General features: G+C 41.1%; 1 protein-coding gene across 4 annotated transcripts in view; it reads left to right on the top strand.

Moving 5' to 3' along the window:
• Nucleotides 1-21,148, top strand: part of NGEF (neuronal guanine nucleotide exchange factor) — a 58,129-nt gene that overhangs the window by 16,905 nt on the left and 20,076 nt on the right. For 2 of the 4 annotated variants that reach the window (XM_044435284.1, XM_044435292.1), the window contains 4 exons: nt 2,300-2,429; nt 12,891-13,136; nt 14,069-14,211; nt 18,052-18,326. In XM_044435284.1, the coding sequence (XP_044291219.1) occupies nt 2,300-2,429; nt 12,891-13,136; nt 14,069-14,211; nt 18,052-18,326 (794 nt within the window). Of the gene's footprint in view, nt 1-818; nt 1,065-2,299; nt 2,430-12,890; nt 13,137-14,068; nt 14,212-18,051; nt 18,327-21,148 lie in introns of all 4 variants that reach the window. The other 2 variants (XM_044435307.1, XM_044435300.1) reach the window with 2 other exon arrangements.

Here is a 21,148-nt window from a genome sequence, read left to right as displayed (position 1 = left end):
TCAGATGTGGTGGGAGTTCCTCTCCAGTAAAAATGTTTAGGATTGCAGCATCAGGATCAAACACGACAGTTTTATTGTATAAATAATCTGGATGATAGAATCAGAAGCTCATCAGGATTTCACAGCAAAGGAGTTATTCATTATACTCAGTATGTTTATACCACAGTTCATTGTTCAAAATGCATTATATGCATTAGCTCAATAGCTGCACTGCTCCTGCCAAAATTTTTACTATGATGCCAACAAAGGTCCATTACTTCCCACTCAGCAAAGATGTTGGTGTGCCCTCAGATGCAGTAACAGTTTTATTTCCTTCCTTTCTGAGTATAGGCTTATCTCACTTTTCTAAAACACTGCCCCATAAGTAAGACCATCCTCTCACAAAAGACTGGGCCTACTGTCATTTGCTATAGGCATCATACAAGGTTCTCTAAATTTATAAGCAGACAGCACAAGACTAAAAACTACTACTTAATATTCTGCTCCAGTCATCAGGGCAGCTGATCAGAAAGAGTTCTTCTGTATGCCAAGGCAGACGTCTTCTCCACCCAGTCAATGCAGTATGTAGCCAGGCTAGCATACAGCTTTTCTCATTGAATCACCTGAACTCAGGCAATCACTGCACCAAGGTTGGTGCAGGCAAGGAGATTCTGACCTGCATCCAGCACAGAATCATAACAACTGCCAGGAGAGACATCACTGCTTGTTTGGGTCCCGGTAGAAGAATCCCTCCGAAGAAAGCCTGTTTTCCTGCAGGCTGAAACTGGAATCTGTATAGATTTGCTGTCCTACATGCTTTCTCTGTTTTAATTGCTGAGGTACACTTGCTCATCTAAAGAACTAGAAGAGGAACCCATGTTTTCTCCAGAGCATAACATGACTTTATTAAGAGGCTATGACTCTCTCTTCTGTCTGAGATAATATTGACCCAAGCAGCTAGGAAAAAATAAGCTTCAGCCTCCATACTTCAGTGGATACTGCATGCCCCCATCAAGCCTAAGTCTTTGGCAGACAGGGGATTTCTTCTTGCAACACTGGCTCAAGTGCATGGACAATAAAGATGGGTGAGCTCTTTTATCTTATCATTTGAGCCTACTAAGTAATATTGTTTATTTACACACTGAGACAAGCTGGTCTTTGTTTATGTAGAGCTGGCCCTTAATATTTGGACACCTTGCACAGGAATTCTCTGTCCTGCTTCTTCCCCCCTCAATTTGGGGAGGTAGTAAGGGAAAGGTTGTTGCCTTGCTGGGGGGGTTGATCTTATAAAGATATGCCTTTCCATACCACCCTTCAGAATAGCCAGGTTGGAGGTTAAAAAACAACAGGAGCAGCATGGTTAACTAGCTACTTGCTGTACTGTGTCCTAGAACCAAGGTCAAGTGTCTTAAACATCCGGTGGCAAACTGATTTGCACTGCTGCTGGTAGGGGAGTGTCAAAGGGCAAACAGACAGTTCCCCACACCCACCACCTATATTATTGACTAATAGGATGAAATATATATGGTAAAAGCAGCTAGGAGTACAAATTGTATTATCACTAAACAGAATATATAGTTTTGGGTCATATAAGTGGCTAGCTTATCACTAGTTGGTAATATCACTAATTCTATCACAAAAATGTCCAATTGGTTTTCATGAGTCATGCAAACAGATTAATTGAAGCAACCATAATATCAGTGAATATGCTCTTTGGGGAAATACTGCAATTTTCTAGATGCAAAATATTGCATGTTGCTTGCAAAATGACCTATTTTTCCCATGTTACTATCTCTGTTGGAGAGTACATGAAGACTGCAACATCATAAGCCTAACATGCCACATTTTCATTCCTATCCTTCCAAGTTCCAACACAGGCAGAAGTCATTAGATAACGTCTGATTCCTTATGACCTATTCCTACTTTGACCCATTGTAATAGAAAAGAAGACACTTTCTGTGATATTACCAGTGCATTCCTATACACATCTCCTCAGAAGTTAAATTCATGAGAAGTCATTTTTTTCTTGTAAGAAAAAACCATTTTAAAGTCAAATAACATCATGTAAATAACCCTAATTCTTTGTCTCTGTCCATAATAAAGTGCTAGTTCCAAGAAACTAAAAGCTGAATTTTTCATAGAGTAATGGGCACATCCTTCCATATATATTGTGTGCTCATCACCAATTTGGAAAATTTATGTGTGAAGAAAAGCACCAGCCTTATCCACAAACATAGCCCCCCCCCCAAAGGACAAACAATTTGTAATACTGACAGAAAAGAACAATTTACCTGTCAACATTTCCTTCTTTATTTTAAAGGTTCACTTAAAAATGGTAATACCAGCAATGAACTTCTGAACAAAGATGAACTGTTACGCATATTCCACAAGGGCCTGTCTCTACATGTAAAACCAGATATGACAGCCACAGAAGAACAATGGTTTCAACGGTAAGGTAGAGAGTAATATTTCATTTCCCTTATCACACAGAAAGAAAAGAAGAACAAAAAATGTGTCAGGATAAAATAGGTTAGTCAAATTCGGTTCGCCTCTTACTATTAAGAAGTAATACTTACCATTGCTGTTAAATGACTCTACAGCAATGTCTTCTGATTTGTTTTTCTAGTTTCTTCATTGTTCTGTAAATATCCACATATTGGTTCAGTTTAGTTTTACTGTTTTTAATCAATAACAATATAAAATACAGCACAAAGTGCTGACCACATACAAGCCAATTACTTTTCTAAAATCATAAAATTTACATTCTCTATAGCCTAGGTTATAACACAATGGTGAACAAATAGAGATTTTGCTAAAGCTAAGATAAATAAAGCTACAGTACAAGTTTGCTACAATGTTATTCTTAGCAATACTTATTGATTAAAAGGTTTGTAATAATCAAGTTGAATAATGAGATTGATTGATTGATTGATTAGCATTGTATCCCACCCCATTAGTCAGAATGGCTCTATGTAAGACCATATATTAGCCCTTATATATCTCCCCTTTGCTAACAAACATAGTATCAGTTGGAGCTTACCAGTGCAAGTTCTGTCCTTCAGGAAGAGTTATCTAATTTATTATTCTAACCTACACACACACACACACACACACACACACACGTATCCCTTATATCAGAAAAGGTGCTTAATCATTTAATATTACAGGATTAGTTTTAGGCCACAATCAGGGAAAACATCCTTAGTCTCCTATTATAAATAATGCTATTGTTATGCATGGAATATGCTGTAGAATTTCTTATTGTTTTAGGCTACAGTCTGGAAGTAAGCTCCAGTGAGTTCAGTGTGTGTTGTTTCTATGTAGACATGCATAGGATTGCATTGTTACTGAATTTTATCTTCTTATGAGCTTTGATTTTCAATTTAATTGAAAAGGGGGAACATTACTGTTTTGAACAAACAAACTGCAACTAGTAAAGATGGAAAATAATTGACTTTCAAAAAATACTCAAACATATATTAACTTTTTGAGTATTTCTGAAACTCAGTTTCCTCCACTGCAGCAATACTCACAAGAATCCTCCTGTGGAACTGCTATTGGGCTCAAAGTTCCTGAATATTTATCTGAAAACTGATTATTTTCCACCTTTCATATTTATTTACCTGTACATTTCCCTTGTTTTTCTAAGCAAGTTTCAAGATATTCAGTAGATTGGACCCAGATTTAGGTACAGACAACTGGACTGGAGGTTGTAGATTTCCCTGCCCTTTCCCTCCCCACAGGCACCCCTCTACCCACTGAAAATGGGTCAAGAGCAGAGGGTCAAGAGATCCTGCTGAGTGAGGTGAGCTGTGGTGCAGGAGGAAGGACTATCCCACCAAATCAGGTGGAGACTTTTTTGTGTGGAGGCCATTAATCAGTAGACTCTGGATTCAACAAATAGAACTGCAGTTCCTTCTCTGCTAGTGATAACAGCATGACACCAGCATGTGGGCCTCCCTCATTACATGTGTAAAAGGTTGCTGCAGATACAGAAGTAATTCCCAGTTGCATTCATAGTGGAAGCTCTAATCCAGAGACCTTTCAGTGCAACAGCAGTCTGCTGGTTCCTATCCACACCTTTTCCTGTGGTTATGGGTGATGGAATTACAGCTACCTTCTTCCAATCATCTATTCAATAGGAGGAAGAGATGGGGACTCTGTGAGTACTGCTGCAATGTGGGATGTTAGGATCAAGGTGAATACGCTAACTATTTTATTTATTTATTATTTATTAAAACATTTCTTGCTGCCCCTATTAATCCTTATTATTAATTTTGCACAGTGATTACAGTGCAAAAGTAAAACGATTTATTTACTGGCAAACTAGGTCAAAGTATTTAAAATGCAACAAAATAAATAAAAATAAAATTCTATCTACTCAACTAAACACTTTAATACATAATGCAGATATTTTGAAGTTTAGCAGACTGTTTTTACTGTTCCTTTTGGATTAAATAATCCAAAAATAAAGAATTTCTTGATAAAAGAAAACACTATATATAGTTTCTTCTTGATTCCTAATATTAAGAGGTGCTAGTGACTACATGAACACTTTCACTCCTCATGCTACTCCACTTAAACAGAGTTGATCCCTAATCACATAGCACTGAACTGAAATTTCATGTTCAAGGCAGTCTTAAAGCCAGGGGCAGATGGATCTCCTCACCATTAAGAAATGGTCAAAGTGCCACTCTTGATGCCCCTCCCACCTGCCTTACCCCATTCCCTCCACCATTCTCTCTTTTAGCTAATGTACAGCAATGTGTCCCTAACCATTCTCTTTAACATAAATGTTCAGACTGTCACCAAGACACCACTAATTAGACTTGAGGGAATTCACAGAGAGGAGTAATCATGCCAACGTCACTAGCTGTTCGTAAAGTATGAAAAGCAGCCACAAGAACTGGAAAGTAGGAACCAGGCTCAGCCTCATTTCAAGGCATCAAATGAAAACAAGGGAAGTAGAGAAGGGCAGACTTTACAAAATAATGAAAATAATGAAAAAAGTGACACATGCACCTGTGTAACAGGGCTTCAATACTTTTTCAGAAGTGAATCCTGCTTACTATTCAAGAATAATGATGCCAGGATGAAAATAGCAGTGTCAGATGGCATCATCACAGGAAAAGATGATAGCGGGAACTGATATCCAAATGGTGTGGAAAATACTTGAAGTGTTCTGCACAGTGGCCTTTCCATGAGCTAGGGCAGTGATGGCGAACCTATGGCATGCATGCCCAAAGGGGCACGCAGAGCCCTCTCTGTCGGCGATTGCCCCAGCAGCCATGCACATATTTGGAAAGATTAAGGGTACCAGGCAATGAAGTCACTCATTAGCTGCGACTCCCCGAGCTTTCGCATGGCCGGTCAGTGAGCTACCAGGGATTTGCTTGGACTGTGATTTTAGCAGAAGGTAGGAAAGGTAGGAAATACACTCAGTTGCCTTTTTCAGGGTCCGCCAAAAGCTGGTCAGTAGAACGTTGTCCCCTTGTGCTGGTGGTCAGCAAATTCAGGTTTTATTGTAGTGTTGGCACTTTGCGATAAATAAGTGGGTTCTGAGTTGCAGTTTGGGTACTCGGTCTCTAAAAAGTTTGCCATCACTGAGCTAGAGTAAATGTCCTGTCTCAGGCAGCAAATGAGGAAACGTAAGATTGTTTCCCCTGCCATTTGCTGTTGGTGTCAGCCACCTGCAGGGTAGTCTGCTGTCACAGGTCTAGCACCATCTTCTACGACATGCTGGCCTGTTTACCCAGCTTGGCCGCTGCCCAAGAGAAGAAGCCTGGGAATGCCTGCTGGCTGCAGAGCAGCTGCCAGTGGGCACTGCCTAGGAACACCACCACTGCAGCAGAAACAGTATTTGCTGCAACAGCAAAGTGACCAGCAGCACTTTGCTGGGATTCCTTAAGGCCACCTCACCCAGTCACCCCACAAGCCTCGATCTGGATGAACACAATGACATTAGAGTGGAGCACTGAAGGGCAAGATTGCCTCAGAGGGTCTCTAAGAGCATGCATGTCGCCTGTTTCGCAGTGCGAGCAAAATTCATTTAGAAGAGGAGCAGTATGCAGTCACTGTAGCTTACTGTACTAACGAGTAGTTGGTAGGGGAAGAGGCAAAATGGGAAATAGGGTAGGAAGTAGCTGGGCAGCATTTGCTGGTCTCCTGGCAGCAAAATATCTTGGGACAGCCCTGAAGCATTGGCTTTAGTGGAGGTGGAGAGTCATCATTTTGGTATGGCTTCAGGCAGTAAAACTACTTGAACCAGCAATGCTTATAAAAGCTCCATTAAACTTTTTTTTTTTAAGTGGAGCACGCATTGTTAAGGAAGAGTGTGTTCTCTGCTATGGGGGACTGCTGATTTTGTTCTGTTTTTGGTGTTCCCTTTTTTCTGTTACATTAGCCAGAAAAAAATGAGCTGACCTTAGCTGCTTGGAAAGCTATAGCACATTACATTTCAGCTAATGTTAATAAGACTCTACAATGTAAATAACTTGTCAGTTACACTTCTGTTAGAAAGAAAATATTCCTCAGATTTACAAAAGTTGAGAACTTTCCACCAGTAAAGGAGATCCCTTTCCTAAGTGAAAACCTCCTGCACAAAAGAAAGCCCATTGTGGAGGTCTCCCCTGCCACAGGACCAACGGTGGTGCTCTGGAGGCAGTAAGAGCAAAAGGGTGCCATGGTGGGACAAGCTGGAAAGGCTACGAATACACCCCACACCCTCAGTTTCTCACCATGACCCCATTATCTGGGAATAACTACACCAGTCCTGGCATTGATATAGTTATTTCCCTTCCATTAGAACCAATGGCATGATGGGGAGAAAAAAACTGAGGAGAAAAAATGGGGGAAGGGTAATGAGCCAGCCAACCTTCCATTCTGGCAAGTGTGTTCCCAGCAGCACTTAGGAAGTATGTTTTCCCCAGCACAGGTTCCTCCTGCACCTCAACTTCCATAGGCCTGCCCTATGTGGAGAAAGTCAGGCATGAGTAGCACGGCTAATCTAGAATATCCCATTATTTTCACTAAAAAATGTGCTTGAAATATCACACTGTGTTTACATGCATTTGAGTGACATATTTTCACTGGCCGTGCAGAAAAGAGAGGGCATGAGCTTAGAGAGCGGCTGCTTCCAGCTAGAGGGTTCCTAAGCACTATAACATTAGGTGTTGTGCAGCTATTCTGTCTTCCTCCCCTTAGCAGCCTTTTTGTTTTAAGTAAGGAAAAAATGATGGTACAAGTAGTAGGAAAGGTAACATGGGAAGGTTGCAAACTAAAGAAAATGTCATCTTGCCCCCAGAATATTTTGCAAATGAGGCAGCACAGGATATAATAAAAAATTGAATAGTAGAGTTGGAAGGTAAAGTCACCAAGCCTTATCTGGAAGCATCCTAAGTAGCTAGACATGTGGTCATAAAACACAGAAGCACCATTTATTGCAAATTAATTATGTTTTTGAGGCGACTGCTATCTTACATGCATTATTTACACATAATAGAATTCAAGAGAAAAAATAGCTAGAAGATCTGTGAAGAAAGTAAACCAATTTCATACTACATAAACTAAATTATCAGTACATTGTTATGAAACGACTAAGTGCACTGAAACATTATAAATAGAAAAGCTAAGTATCAATTCGCCAGTGAATTGAATTTTCCATTTATTTGTACTCAGTGTAATGATTAAAGTATCATTAAAGGTTAGTCTTCGGATGATAATACTGCAAGAACAAATTTTAGTATTATTTTGCAGCTTGATACAAATTAAGAATTCATTGAGACAGCGACTAGATGAAATCTTCAAAGATTCTTGAGACTGATAAGTTTCCAAGTTTGAATCGTTTAAAATTAGTTGCCAGAATGTATCCATGCACTGCTATATTTTCTGTATGATTTTTCAACAGATATCTAGCATTTAAATCCTCTGTTCTTACAATCTACATTACTTTATACTGCTCGTGAATATTAAGTTCTTAGCCGAGAGTCCATGCTGGGCAGCTTCTATCACTACTTTGACTTATTCAAAGCCTTTCAATAGAAGCTACTTCTGCTTATTACCTTAGAAAGGAAATAATACATACAACCTTCTCCCTTTCCCAACTGCACAGCCTTCCTGACCAAGGAATACTCCTCAAACCTGAATTTAGATAACGAGGGTAAAATAGCCTCGGTATTGTCCATCATGTGATCCTTTGCAGATTGATCCTAGAGATGGATCCCCAAACATGACTGCAATTTTGAAGAAAGGCTCAGACTTTCTTTAGCTTCTGATCATGTTTGCACTCTTATATGTCCTTTCATTTTACCTAGTGGAGGAGGGGATCACAATTGGGTGTGTACTGGGAAACATGCATACTTTTCCTATTCAGAAAAAAGGCACTCATGGTGAAGAGTGAAAACTAGCCAAAATAAGCATTGAGGTGACAAATGTAAAATCTAGATGAGCTCAAGCACTGCTTGTTTGCCCATCCCTACTTCATCTCATCAGCTCCCCAGTTTATTAGTTTATTTGGCAAATGTTTAGGTTCTACTGAACTTCTGCCGTGCAGCACCCATACCTCTCTGTTCCATGGTTATCGCTTGGCATATCACTGTAGTAATAATGGATTCTAATATGAGCAAGGTTGCACATATTGGTTAAGATCAGTGCTTTTTTTGTAAAAAAAAGAGGTGCTGGAACTGTCAGTAAGCACACACACCAATCCCAAGCAGAGCAGCCTGGGTCCCAAGCCAAGCAGCTATCTCTCACTATCAGATAGCAGACCCAATAGCAGCCTGCAGGCACTATGTTAATGATGTTTGCTGCTGATCTGCTTCAAAATCACTTGTAAAATCCATTGAAAAAAAGGTGCCGGAACGCCATTCGCCATTCGGCGGTGCGTTCTATGTCAAAAAAAGCCCTGGTTAAGATCATCAGACTAAAAATGTCATACGTTTCTACTTATCACAGTAGCCTGTACACTAAAAATAAGGTTTCTATATTTTCTCAAAAAGCTAACAATATTGCACATAAAATGAAGTAAGTTGTGCTGGTATGTAAACACTTTCAAAAATTCACAGTCAGGTAATTCATTTATAAGGAGCAACCAAACATGTTCATCACTGTAAGCAAGGCCCAAGCATTTATACAGAGCAGAATACACAACCTTTTCAGCCCCAAGCGTCACATCTGGAGTTGCCTTGCTGTGAGCCATACATGTTACGCACCATGTGCAGACACTTACATTCCCCCTCCCTTGCTTGCTACAATCTAAGGATTGCTCTTTCTCTGTGTGCGCATGTGTGTGTACATCAGTGTATGCACAGGTCTCTCCTAGCCCTCATGGATCACCACTGAGACGGTGGTTTCTCCACTATGACTAACATGGGGAAAACAGTGCTCTCAGAAACAAGGAACATTTTTTCCTGATGTTTTGCTGGGCAATGGAGAAAAGCAGTTGGGGCCTTGCTGATTTCAGAAGCTACCTAAAGGGCCATGAGTTATATATCCCTGATATAAGGACCTCCTTTCAATTAATATATAATTCAAGACTGTAGACAAAATAAGTGAAGATGCTGAATCTCAAACAAAGTCATTAAATGTTTAATAACTAATGCAGAGCTGATATAAATCTGTTCTTGTACAGGATTGTGCTTGAACACCCTAACTCCCTTCATATTCTGTATTTCCAAAATATAGTTGGAACCCTTGGGCTTCTTCATATCCTGTACTTCTGTACTAGACTACAGTCATCCACAAATATTCTTCCCCATACAGTACTTCAGCAAGTGCAGATGTACATGTAACCCACATGTTCTTGCATCCTACTAGTGTTGGAGACTTGCATTGAGCAACTTGCTCCCAAGTCCGACTCAAGTTGCATAAGTGCCTTGGCTCAGACTCTGCTCAGGAGCAACAAGCAAGTGACTTGACTCAAGATTTCTGTTGTTTTTACCACCAAGTCACTCCAGGACTTACTGCCTGCATCCAATGTACATTAATCCTGGGGTGACCTTGGCAGACAGCATCTGCAAAGGACTGGAAAGCAGGCACAAACACAGCAGAGGCAGTGGGAAAGAGGAAGTTTCAAGCGGGTGGTGGCAGGACAGGGAGGACGGGGTTGCATTAGGGGAAAGGAAAGGCTTCAGCTGTTCTTTTTGGCATGAGGGAGGCAGTGGGAAGGAGAGTTTCAAGGGAGTGGGGCAGGGGGGAGGGGTAGAGTTGAGAAGAGATTTGACTCAAACATTTCTTGCAATGACTTGAGACTAGACTTGGACTTGAAAGTGAAGACTTGAGACTTGACTTGAAACTTGGGAGTAAAGGACTTGAACACATCACTGTATCCTACCTTTTCCCAAATACACACCCCCTCTTATCATGTGCTGGGACAAGGAATTTAAAGCTTCCTATCAGAAAGAGAATTTCCAGGGCTACCTTCCAAAAATCATAACTGGAAATGCTTTGAAAGACTTGTCCGTAGATAAAATGGCTTCATTCCTGCCCTGCCATAAATTAACTACTTCTAAAATCAAGCAGTCAAACAGTATTTGACTCCCTCAAGAAATTGCAAACTTACAGCTAGCCTCAAACAAACCTGTGTGCTGCAACCTTATTAACATTTCCATAGCCAACCATACAGTGTTTTGATTTGTATTCGCAGGAATAGGACATAAACTGAACCAAATGCCTAACCCATTGTTGACACCCTGCCCCCTCAAATCCTCTTATGGGCTATCAATTCCTTCTGGTAACAAAATTGTCTTCCCACAGCCCACACCCTTTCTCTTAAATGCATATATAGCATAGAACAAATTATTTTCTCAGCAGTGCAAGCATAGTGTTAGTTCTTGTTTATGCAACTTCATGAAAGTTTGTAACAGATGAAGTAAGAGAATTTATCCCAAACGTTCTAGGATAGCACATATTAGGTAGATATTAAACTAGAATTAGGAAAAAAACAATAAAGCATTCTTTAAACTCAGGAATAAGCTGAGATATGGATTACATAATAATATTTTGTCTCTTATGTCAGTATGTTTCCACAGGTACAGAGAAGAAAAGTCTGTATGCAAATTGTGCCTGATTTCATAACTTAGCAGAAATAGCTAGGAAGAAAGCTGTATCTGCATCAGTCTGATACATCAAATAGAATATTAAATGCATGGCTGGTGTTTGAAAATATTCTTGAATCAAAATAGATTTGATGGGCATTCCTGCACTGGCACTGCAGAATGCAGGAACATGACTATGGAGCCATATGGGCTAACTCCACCCCCTGCTGCTGATGAAGCCATGCACTCTGCCACTTGCCACATCAACTTGTCCCTATTGTCCATACATTTGGATGGCATGAAAAAGACGATATGCTTACTGATGGCAGACAGTCAGGCCCGTTCATGTGCTCATGTATTCATGTCCTGTTTATGCACAAATAGGAGTATATATGGACAGTTCCTTCTCATGCCACCTGAATGTGTAGACAGCAGGGAAACATTCCTGACATAAGAAGCAGAGGCAGAGCCACAGCATGTATCAGCAGCAGAGGTGGGGTTAATCGATATGGCCTTGCAACCTTACTCTGACCTCCTTTGAATATATGTGTGGAATATATTTGAACCTCCCCTTTATCTAATTTAGTAGGAGGCACTTGTGGCCCTCCAGCTGTTTTGCCCTAGAACTCCCATCATCCCTCACCGCTGCCTGTGCTGACTACAGTTGATGTGAGATATAGACCAAAATATCTGGAGAAGCACACATTACCCATCACTGATAAACCTGATTCAAGATGGATTTGCGCTCATATTTCAACATTTGTTATCTGTGTGTGTATGTGTTAGAAATCCTTGCAGAGCTAATCTAGAGAAGGGGTTTGTATTAAAAAAAAAAATGAAGAAAAGATTGCTGACATACTCTGAAAATTGACCTGTCTTGGTAATTTTGGTTTGGATTTTCCTATATTGGTGAAAGACAGTAAATTCATCACTTAATACCCATTCTCTAAAAAGAATTGCATATAATGAACTAAAATAGAAAGAATTAGAAGAAAATAGCTCTCCTCCTACACTCCAGCTTGCAAGAGAATTTAAATTGGACATCAGATGAACATCCTACTAGGTCAGCCCTGACATTGTGTATTCAATTGATCAGCCAAATACCCCAGAGAAAAAGGCAAAAAATAATATATTGCAACTACCACAGAGTACCCTTTCCTCATTTTATCCATCCTGATTGTGATTGCTAAGACTTTTAAAGGGTAAGCAGACCAGATCAAATGGTCTGGAACATACCACCTTATTCAAGTTACTTGCCTCCTCGGTACATCTCAGGCTCAGTCCCTGTCATTTCCATCTGGGAAAAGGCGAATTCAAGTCACTGACTGGGCCAGTACAATGGCCTGAGTGCCGGATGCACCTTCCTAAGAAAACCGCAGCATTACTTTAACATTAGAAATAATCCACACCTGGTGTTGTGGGAGAAGTCTTGTCCCGCCCCCTTTGTGAAGATGGCTTGTTTTAAAGGCATGCCCGTGCCTTTCCCCCAGTGTGTGATGTTTGTGTGTGTGTGTGTGTGGGGGGGGGGGGGGGTTCTCCGAGGATTTGGGGCAGCTGTGAGCAACCCCTCTATGGGGTCTCACACATCCTAAGGGTGCCTATGTGAACGGGAACCCTCTGAGGGGAGCTTTTGGAGTTGGCAACTCCTCAAGACGTTGCTCCTCTTTGAGCAAGGTGACCGCTGAGGGTCGGTGCCTAAAAATCAACGGAAGAAGAGGGGGATGCCTGGGAGGGAGCTGCAGAAGTAATAAGGCCAGGCGCTGAGGGGGTGGCGGAAGAAAAGGGAGGGGCGGCGACTCCTGCATCCCGAGCCACTGAACTCTCTTTTCCCCTTCTCCTCCTCCTTCCGCCTTCCTTCCTTTTTTTCCTCCCGCGCAGACTGCTCCCTTCCTACCCCGGTTACCGTGGCAACCGCCCGGACTCCCCCAGCCCCGCGCCTGCTGCGGAATCGCTCCGTAGCAGCAGTAGCAGCAGCCGCCGCTCGCTGCCGGAATCGGTGCTGCTCCCGCCGTCGTCGCTGCCGCCTCGCATGGAGCTCCTGGCTGCCGCTCTGAGCGCCGCCTGCGCCCTCGAACATGAAGGCTCACCAGAGAGCGAGGCCGCCGGAGCCAGCCCGCCCGGCAGGTGAGGAAGATGGGGAAGGCTGCGCCGCCGCTGCCGCTTTGCACAGGGCGACCCGCTCGGGCTCGCTCGCTGCTCCGGAGCGTGTGTAGGAGGCGCCTGCTGCTTTCCGCCTGGGCTTCGACGCGCACCTCCGCTTGTCCGGCCAATTGAACTCGGGCTGCTGCTGCTGCTGCTGCTCGCCTGGCGAGACTCGAGCGCAGGAACTTCGGCTTATCTTCGGGCCAGGGAGTCGCCAACCGCGAATAGGTGCCCCCTGTAGGGAACGAGGGACAGAGTTCTTCTCCCAGTTCCCGGTCCACACCGGCTTGATCACAGGGCTGCCCCGTCGACCGCCTTTTCCAGTCCCTGTGCGAGGTCCCCGCGTGGCGCGCTCGGGCTTGCAAGGATTAGTCGGACGCAACCCACTCAAGCACCCAGCCCGGTTTTCTGTGTACTTCGGGGTGGTCTTTTTCTCGGCCCCTCGCTAGTGCGAGGGATCACAACAAGCGCTGGTTCCTTGCTGGGGATCTGAGCGAAGGACTTTCAAAGTTGAGGGTGTGAATCCAGGGAGTGCTTAAGTCTCTACAGCGCTCGTTAAACAACAACATAGGAGTGTAACTAACTCCCCAAGGAAAACCTGATTCTCCCTCTTCCCCCTTCTTTCTGTCCCCGAGGAGTCATGCTGAACTCCATCAATCGTTTCCCTCCTTCTAATCGGCTTCTCTTCTGGAAGGCTTACTGATCTTTTAACAGGTAGAAGCACAGTGTGCTCAGCCTTCAGAGACTCAGATGGGCGATGAGGAGTAAAACAGCCTAAACGGATTCAGTATAATTTACCTTACTCCCTCGAATGCTTACAGACCATGTAGCTTCTGTTGTTGAGTAGCAATGATCCTGTCTTCAGGGGTCTGAATGATGCAGAACCCACCTGTTTATCTCTCTCTCTCCCAAAGTGAATCCCCTTCCATGGCTGGACCAGCTTCTATTCCAGAAGAAAACTCTGGGAATTCAGATTGCCCTGCTGCTTTTCCTGAGGCCTTGCAAATGATTCATCCCATGACAGCTGACTCCTGGAAAAATTTCATTGAACAAATAGGTAAGGGGAATGTTTAGGCAGCAATCCTGCAGACCACAAGTTACATTCAAACATGTGTATTAGTCTTGATGTTGTGTTTTCTTTAAGGAAAGTAACTAGAGGAAACAATTGAGAATTGGAGAATTGTCCCTTCCCCAGCCTGATTTTGCCCTTCCAAACACAGATCTTAAGCCCCATGGGCTGGGATGAGGTGAACGTAATTTTGTAGTTCAAGTCTGTTGCACAAATTCCCTGATTTGTAGCAGGGAAACAACAGGCAGGAAAGGGGAAAGTCCCCCACCTCCAAATCACTGCTGCTCAGTTTCCGCACTGCCAACATGGCTTTGCTTAAGCAAAAAGGGTACGGGACTATGCATGTGTGCATGTAATGTGTACTTAGTGCCTAAATCACATTCAGCTTAGTGGAATTTATTTCTGCATAAACATGCATAGGATTCATCTGTTAATGTGTTATAGTAAACATACAGAATGGAAGAGTCTGGCGGATGGCAAGTCTACCACTTTCAATAAAACTAGGTGATGCTAATCTAACTATCCATATTTCTATGGATGAAGTTAACAAATATTTAAAATTAACAAACTTGGACAGAAACATGAGGCTTACAAGTAGAATTCTTGGAGGACTGTTTTTCCTGTTAAAAAGCCATTTAAGATCGTTCTGAAGTATTATTACTTAATTAACAAAATATAACACAAATAGGCATTGATGTTATCTTTACTGCTCCTGCTTCAGATCTCCCAGGTAAAACCATAGTCCTTTAAATGCTCTTGACAGTTTCAGCAGTCACACAAGAACTGGACTGTCCTTTATTTGCTAGCTTCTTAGCAGTTCTCAGTCCAGACTGTAGGTCTCTTCCTCATACTTGCTGCTACTCATAGATGCCAGCAATTTTGCAGTGCAGTAGTGTTCAGTATAAATAAGGGGGCTCTCAAAATGGGGTCAGAAGCATCCCTTCTTGCATTCCAGCCATTAAACATATTTTAATATTATATTTAATAGTACCTGGATTATTTTAGTAAGGTCTGCTGCCTAGATGTAGGTCAATTTTTCCCTCTGCTTGCATAATTTTTTGCTTTTTCAGTTTTGTTATTTGTTTATTACCACTCTTGAACTTGAAACTACGTGTCAGCAAATAGCTTAGGTATTTTTTCCACATAGGTGATATATATCTGGTTTATCATAGGTGATATATATCTGGTTTCAGCTACAGCCACTGAAGAGTTATTTCTCCCCATCTTTCCATATTGTGTCCTGTTTAATGCTAAGCCCAGCACAGTGCTGATTATTAACAGACATTTCAACTGTTCCTGAAAACAAAGTAGTTCAAGTGGAATTATGTAAGTATCTTGCCACCAGAACAGCAAAACACATTTAAGGGCAATCTCTCCTTTTCAGTTAAAAGTGTGGGAAGCTAACAGGAAGGTACATGGTTACCAAGGTACAGTTTCTCCTATTGCTATTTTAATCCCATTTTGAATACTGTTCCAGAGAGAAGTGATTACTGAATATACTCACAGTATGAAAAAAGCCCCAAAACATTCCTTATGGCCACTTTCTCATTAGAAATGGTGTGTATCTAAGTTTATAAACGAATTATAGATGCAGTTCTATATGAAGTCCTAAAATGCTTATTACAGAGGTATGTACAAACAGTTAATGAGCTATAATTTTGATTTATAAAATAAATATACTTTTGTGTTTGGTGTTAAGATTGTGCTTAACAAAACTGAAGAGGAAAATAAACTGCAGTTAATCTTTATATGGAATAAATGACTCAGAAGAAAGTCATGCATACCACTATGGTTTTAGAACTTATACTTGTAAAAACTGGTAATTGTTATTTTTATTTGTCTGAAATAGGACTTACAATATTAGCTTTATGGTTCGCACAGATACGGAAACTTTCAGTGATTCATGGTGCAAGATTTCAATCTTTTCTTACAGGTTGAATTTTATATTATTCCTGCATATTCTTTCCTTATCTTGAAGAAATTGAGGGATTTGGTTATTGTTTAAAAGATAATTAGAAAATTATGTATTATTGAATTGTATTTGATCTTTCACAGGTCTTTGGTGATAAGTGTTTCTGATATTTCTGCACTGTCTGATAAGCATTTACAAGATAGCACTTTCATTGTTACTGTTTTGAAGTTAACAAAATACATTATTTGAGAATGTCATAGCTCGTTGAAAATTTTGGTACCTTACAGATTTTCTTTCTACAGTCTTTGCTGGCCAACATGCGTGTGAAACTGCTAGATCAGATCATGTGACAGTTTGAAGTTCAGTGCCACTAGTATGGTGATGACCCAGTCAAGATCAATAATGTAGAACAGACCATGAGCCATTGATAGTCTGGATGGCTTCCAAACCATGGCTTGCAAATTCACATCAAACCATCGTTTTCAGTTTTCACTTGAGGCAATTCCTAGTTAATGCTACACATAATTTGTCCAATTCAGGCATCACTGCAAACTAAGGTATTGAAAATAATAGAAGGGAAGAAGAATTTTCAAATTAAAGAAAGGAGACAGAGGAAACAATGCTCAAACTTGCAACATATTCCCAGTCTCTAAGGGGAAGAGCCAGTGGCCCTAGACATCATCTGAGGGGCCATAGAATACTTTGGATTCTCAGCTTCAAGGTTAGAGTTCTTTTATCCCCCTTCTTCCTTCACAGCTGAAAAGGGAAAAACTCTGCTGGCTGCCTCTCTGAAGTTGGGAACTTGATCTCAAAGAGTGGGGGAAGGGAGCATTCTGGGAGGTAAGGAGGAAATGGAGCTGCATATGGCAGGATCCAAGGTAATCTGTGTACTCTGCTGGCTCCTTTCCTCACTCTTTAAAGTGCCCCAGCTAGAATTCCAAAATGGCCATCTAGTGAAAATGTAGAGTGGGAGGTGGGGAGAAGTGGGGAGAAGTGGGAAACGCTTCTGCCAATCCTCCTACTCTGCATAGGATGCTTGTAAACCTCCAAGTTTGGAGGACTGTGAGCACCAAGATAGCCTTTAGGTCAATTTAGCAGAATGTAAGTTTAATAAATAAATAAACCTAATGGATTGCAGCTATAATCATTGTTCAGAATTTTTAGCAGTGTGGTATCTGAATTAGTTTTCCGTTGAGCTGCCCTTGGTGATTGTTTGGTGGTAAATTCCTAATATGAATACATTGGTTTAGTGCTTGGTGTAATGTTTTAGGAATACTGTCAGTAGGATAACTTCAGGGGGAAAAAAGAATGTAACTGTATTCAGTGCTGTTAGATATATTAATGAAGGATTTCTGATATTTATCTGGGTGACTCAGTGGTGTCCTGTTTGGATCAGAAATTGTTTCTGCCTCCTTATATGTGATCTGCCCCCCCCCCCCCCGCTTGGTTTTCCTCTGGTCATGTACACAACTAAAGAAAAGCAATGGATGATAGTATCGTATTATATAAAATATCCCTTGAAAATAAAAACTGGGTGATGCTTGCTGATAGATCATCCTCTCTGGGACTAGGAATTTTCCCCTAGGTCGTACAGGCTTGTAGTGCTGAGTCTGGCATGTCTGTTTTGTGTTTCCTAGTATTTTTTGCTTAGATCTCTTGCTTGAGTCAGCTAGAGCTACCTGCTATACAGTGGTCTTTCTGTGGCTTGGTTGATATAGATCAAAACACAGTCTTGGAGCCTGTATGAGTATGTGGGAGTCACCACCCTAACGTTGTTTCAGATTACAACTCTTATTTGTCAAATTCTTCTGAATGAAGCTAGGGTATGCAATATCTACAGCCTGTGTAATAACAGTTACTGTTCTCAGGTATGGGTGTTTGTTCCATAATTATCTGTGTACTTTGGTACTTTCTAGGTCTTTTGTATCAAGAATATCGGGATAAATCCACACGTCAGGAGATTGAAACTAGGCGACTGCAGGATTCACAGACGGATATTGAAGAATGCTCAGCTTCTGAAAAGACACCATCAGAAACTGAACCAATAAATACTACAGAAAGCAGGGCTGTTCCCCAGATTAACTTGCTCAGGAATTCTACTTCCAGATTTAATTTATGGCAAGATCTTCCAGAAGTCAGAAGCAGTGGGGTTCTGAATATTCTTCAGCCAGACGAAGTCAAACTTCAAGAGGTAATAGGAACTTCATTGGGGGAGGAATATTGCATGGTTGGCATTTGACTGAAAGCTATTGTAGTCTGATTTTTTCCATGCAAAATTTAAAATTAAGCTTATTGCTTTTAGTAAAGAGACTCTTTTACTAAGTTTCTTTCCTTTTTAAACTAAGTTAATTTTGAACTAAGTCCCTTTCTTTTAAAAAGTCAATGGACATTCCGTTCCTTCTCAATTCTACCTTCTAGCTCTCAGAACAGAATTGTGCTGCCAGCTAATTAGCAACGTCAGTGGAAGACAGACCCATGGCTAGAGTTGTTAGAGATATAAAAAGTGATAATAAAACTGTATCCGGAAGCAGGAAACCAGGCAACCAAGCCTAAAAGGGACTACTGAAAAAAGACAAATTTGCAGAGAAACTAATGAATTAATTGCATCAGTCTTAAGTGTGAAAGGTGCTGAAGCACTAACGTTTTGTTTCCGGCCTATAGCTTATCTAAGCTCTGCCCGAACAACTATGTGCCAAACAGAACAGCAGCTTCACTGGAAAAGGGTGACATTCACCCAGAGTCTTTCCAAATCTCAAATGTTAATTGCTGATCTTTTAACTAAAATAGATCAGTAAAACCCTGCTTCATTCCTTGAAGATAGACAACAATGTCATACCAATTTTACAAAAGGATTCCAGGGGATATGGGAAGTTACAAACCAGTTGGACATGTTCCGGCTAGATTGGTAGAAAGCATGATTCAGGGCACAATCCGTTGCATGTTTAGACAGAAGACAGTAATACTCCCAGTATTACCCAACCAGCATTACTAACTGGGGATTGCTAGGAACGGTAGAACTTTTTGTCCTATCTAAACATTTGAAGCATTGCACTCTAAATGCTTAGGTTTGTTCAGGACACAGTCCTAAAGCCTCCCAACATTGTCTGGTGGAGCTGTGTAGGATTATTTAAAACCCCAGCTCTGAGGTTCTGCAGACTCAGAGCTGGGACACCAAATGCTGAGGACCCCTTGTAGCTGGCACAGAAATAACCGCAGTGGCTGCCTGTCTGAGGTCAGAAATCAGCCTTGAAGAAGAGGAAAAGTAGTATGGTAGGGGACAAGGAAGGGAGGAATCTAGACATTGCCCCAAATGAAAATGGCATCTGGATGTTGTGCAGTGGCAGATACTGCTATTGCTGTGCCTAAAGCCATGCATTGGATGCATGTAAACCTCTGAGTTAAGCAGCTTTTGTGCATCAAATGCAGAAGGCAATGGAATGCACTCTTATTTATTAATGCAAAAAAATCTCCCGTGCCATCTTTTGAAACTCAAACAATAATATACAGCAATAATAACAACAGAAAAAGCAAAAACTAAAGAGCCTAGAAAGAAAACCAATCTCATAAAAATGAGGCAGAATAAATTTGTTAAGTATATAGAAGAAAAGGCCTTTTTGGGGGCATGGAGGTGGACAAAGAAAGGGAAGTCTTGCCACACCAACCTGTTAAAATATTTTTGAAAGAATCCAGAAGTTTATAGACAGGGATAATCTAATGGCTACTTTTGGAAATGTGTGTATAATTTAGTTGCATCATTACTGAAAAAGGAATATTGCGACTGGTAATGATACATTCTAGAACATTTTATTGTGGTAAAAAATTGTTGGACTAGATTCATCATTGTTCTGACTAAGCATGGGATTTTTAATGATCTTGTGCAAATTATGCTGCACAACAGCATAAATGCAACGTAATTATGGAATACGGTTCTTGGATTAAGAGTTCAGCATCGCAGGAATTTCAGCTTTCATGCCTGCTTATTTCTACAGAAGATTTCTAGCTCTTATGCTGCTAAGAAAAAGTTTGATGTTGGCTTTTGTTGGCTTGATGTTGAGTTTAGCTTCCTACATGGAATGTAGGTTATTTTCTGATGGAGAGTGCACATAATGCAACTTTAAGAGCATTGCACTTCCCATTCCATTCTCCTCTTCAGGTGGGGTCACAAAGAGGAAATTGGAAGCTTCCACTTCCATGTTAGGTTACATGTAGTTTAGCATGTCACCTGAATATTAAACTGGAGTTAATTTTAACTATGGTACTGAAAACAAACTAGCTCATGAGCTGGCTTGCTTTTAGTAAACACAGTCAAAGTTAACCACATTTTGTCTAGGTTCAGATAAAACAGCAAGTTGCTATTAGGTGGTGGTGATGGTGATAGAAGCAGCGCTACTCCCAGAAGCACCAGAAATGATGGTGGGAACTCAATGAGAGACTAGGGGCTTACATCTGAGATAATAGTCCTGTATTCCTTGCATTCATTTAAGAAAGTAATAAAATAAAATATAAGGCAAAATATGAAGGTTCTTTTCTCATTTTGAGAGTAACTTGCATGTTCCTATCTTTATTGTTTTTCAATCCATCCATTATTGCATAACTGTGATTAACTATTTGGAAAGTTGTAGTTACATGGCATCAAATCATCTCTGATTTATGGCAACCCTAGGAATGAAAGCCTTTTGAAATGTCCTATCCATTATACCCCTGCTTAGCTGTTCTAAATTCAAGGATGTGGCTTCCTTTTGGAGTAAATCTAACTCTTATTTGGTCTTCTGCTTTCAACTTTTCCTAGCATGATTGTCTTCTCTCATGAGTCTTGCCTTCTCATGTTGTGTCCAAATATGAATTTTGCCACGTTTGCTTCTAGGGAAAGTTTTGGCTTGATTTGATCTAGGACAGCGGTTCCCAGACTGTGTTCTACAGAATCCTATGGTTCTGCAAAATCCTTGTAGGGGTTCCGCAAAAAATCTCAAAAATCAAATTTAAAACAGATTTTAAAATAGAACCACAATTGAG

Source organism: Varanus komodoensis, unplaced genomic scaffold (genome assembly GCF_004798865.1).
Source record: "Varanus komodoensis strain SLA01 unplaced genomic scaffold, ASM479886v1 scaffold1, whole genome shotgun sequence".
NCBI lineage: Eukaryota > Metazoa > Chordata > Lepidosauria > Squamata > Varanidae > Varanus > Varanus komodoensis.
The sequence above is the reverse complement of the archived record's forward strand: the minus strand, read 5'-3'. Positions and strand labels throughout refer to the sequence as shown.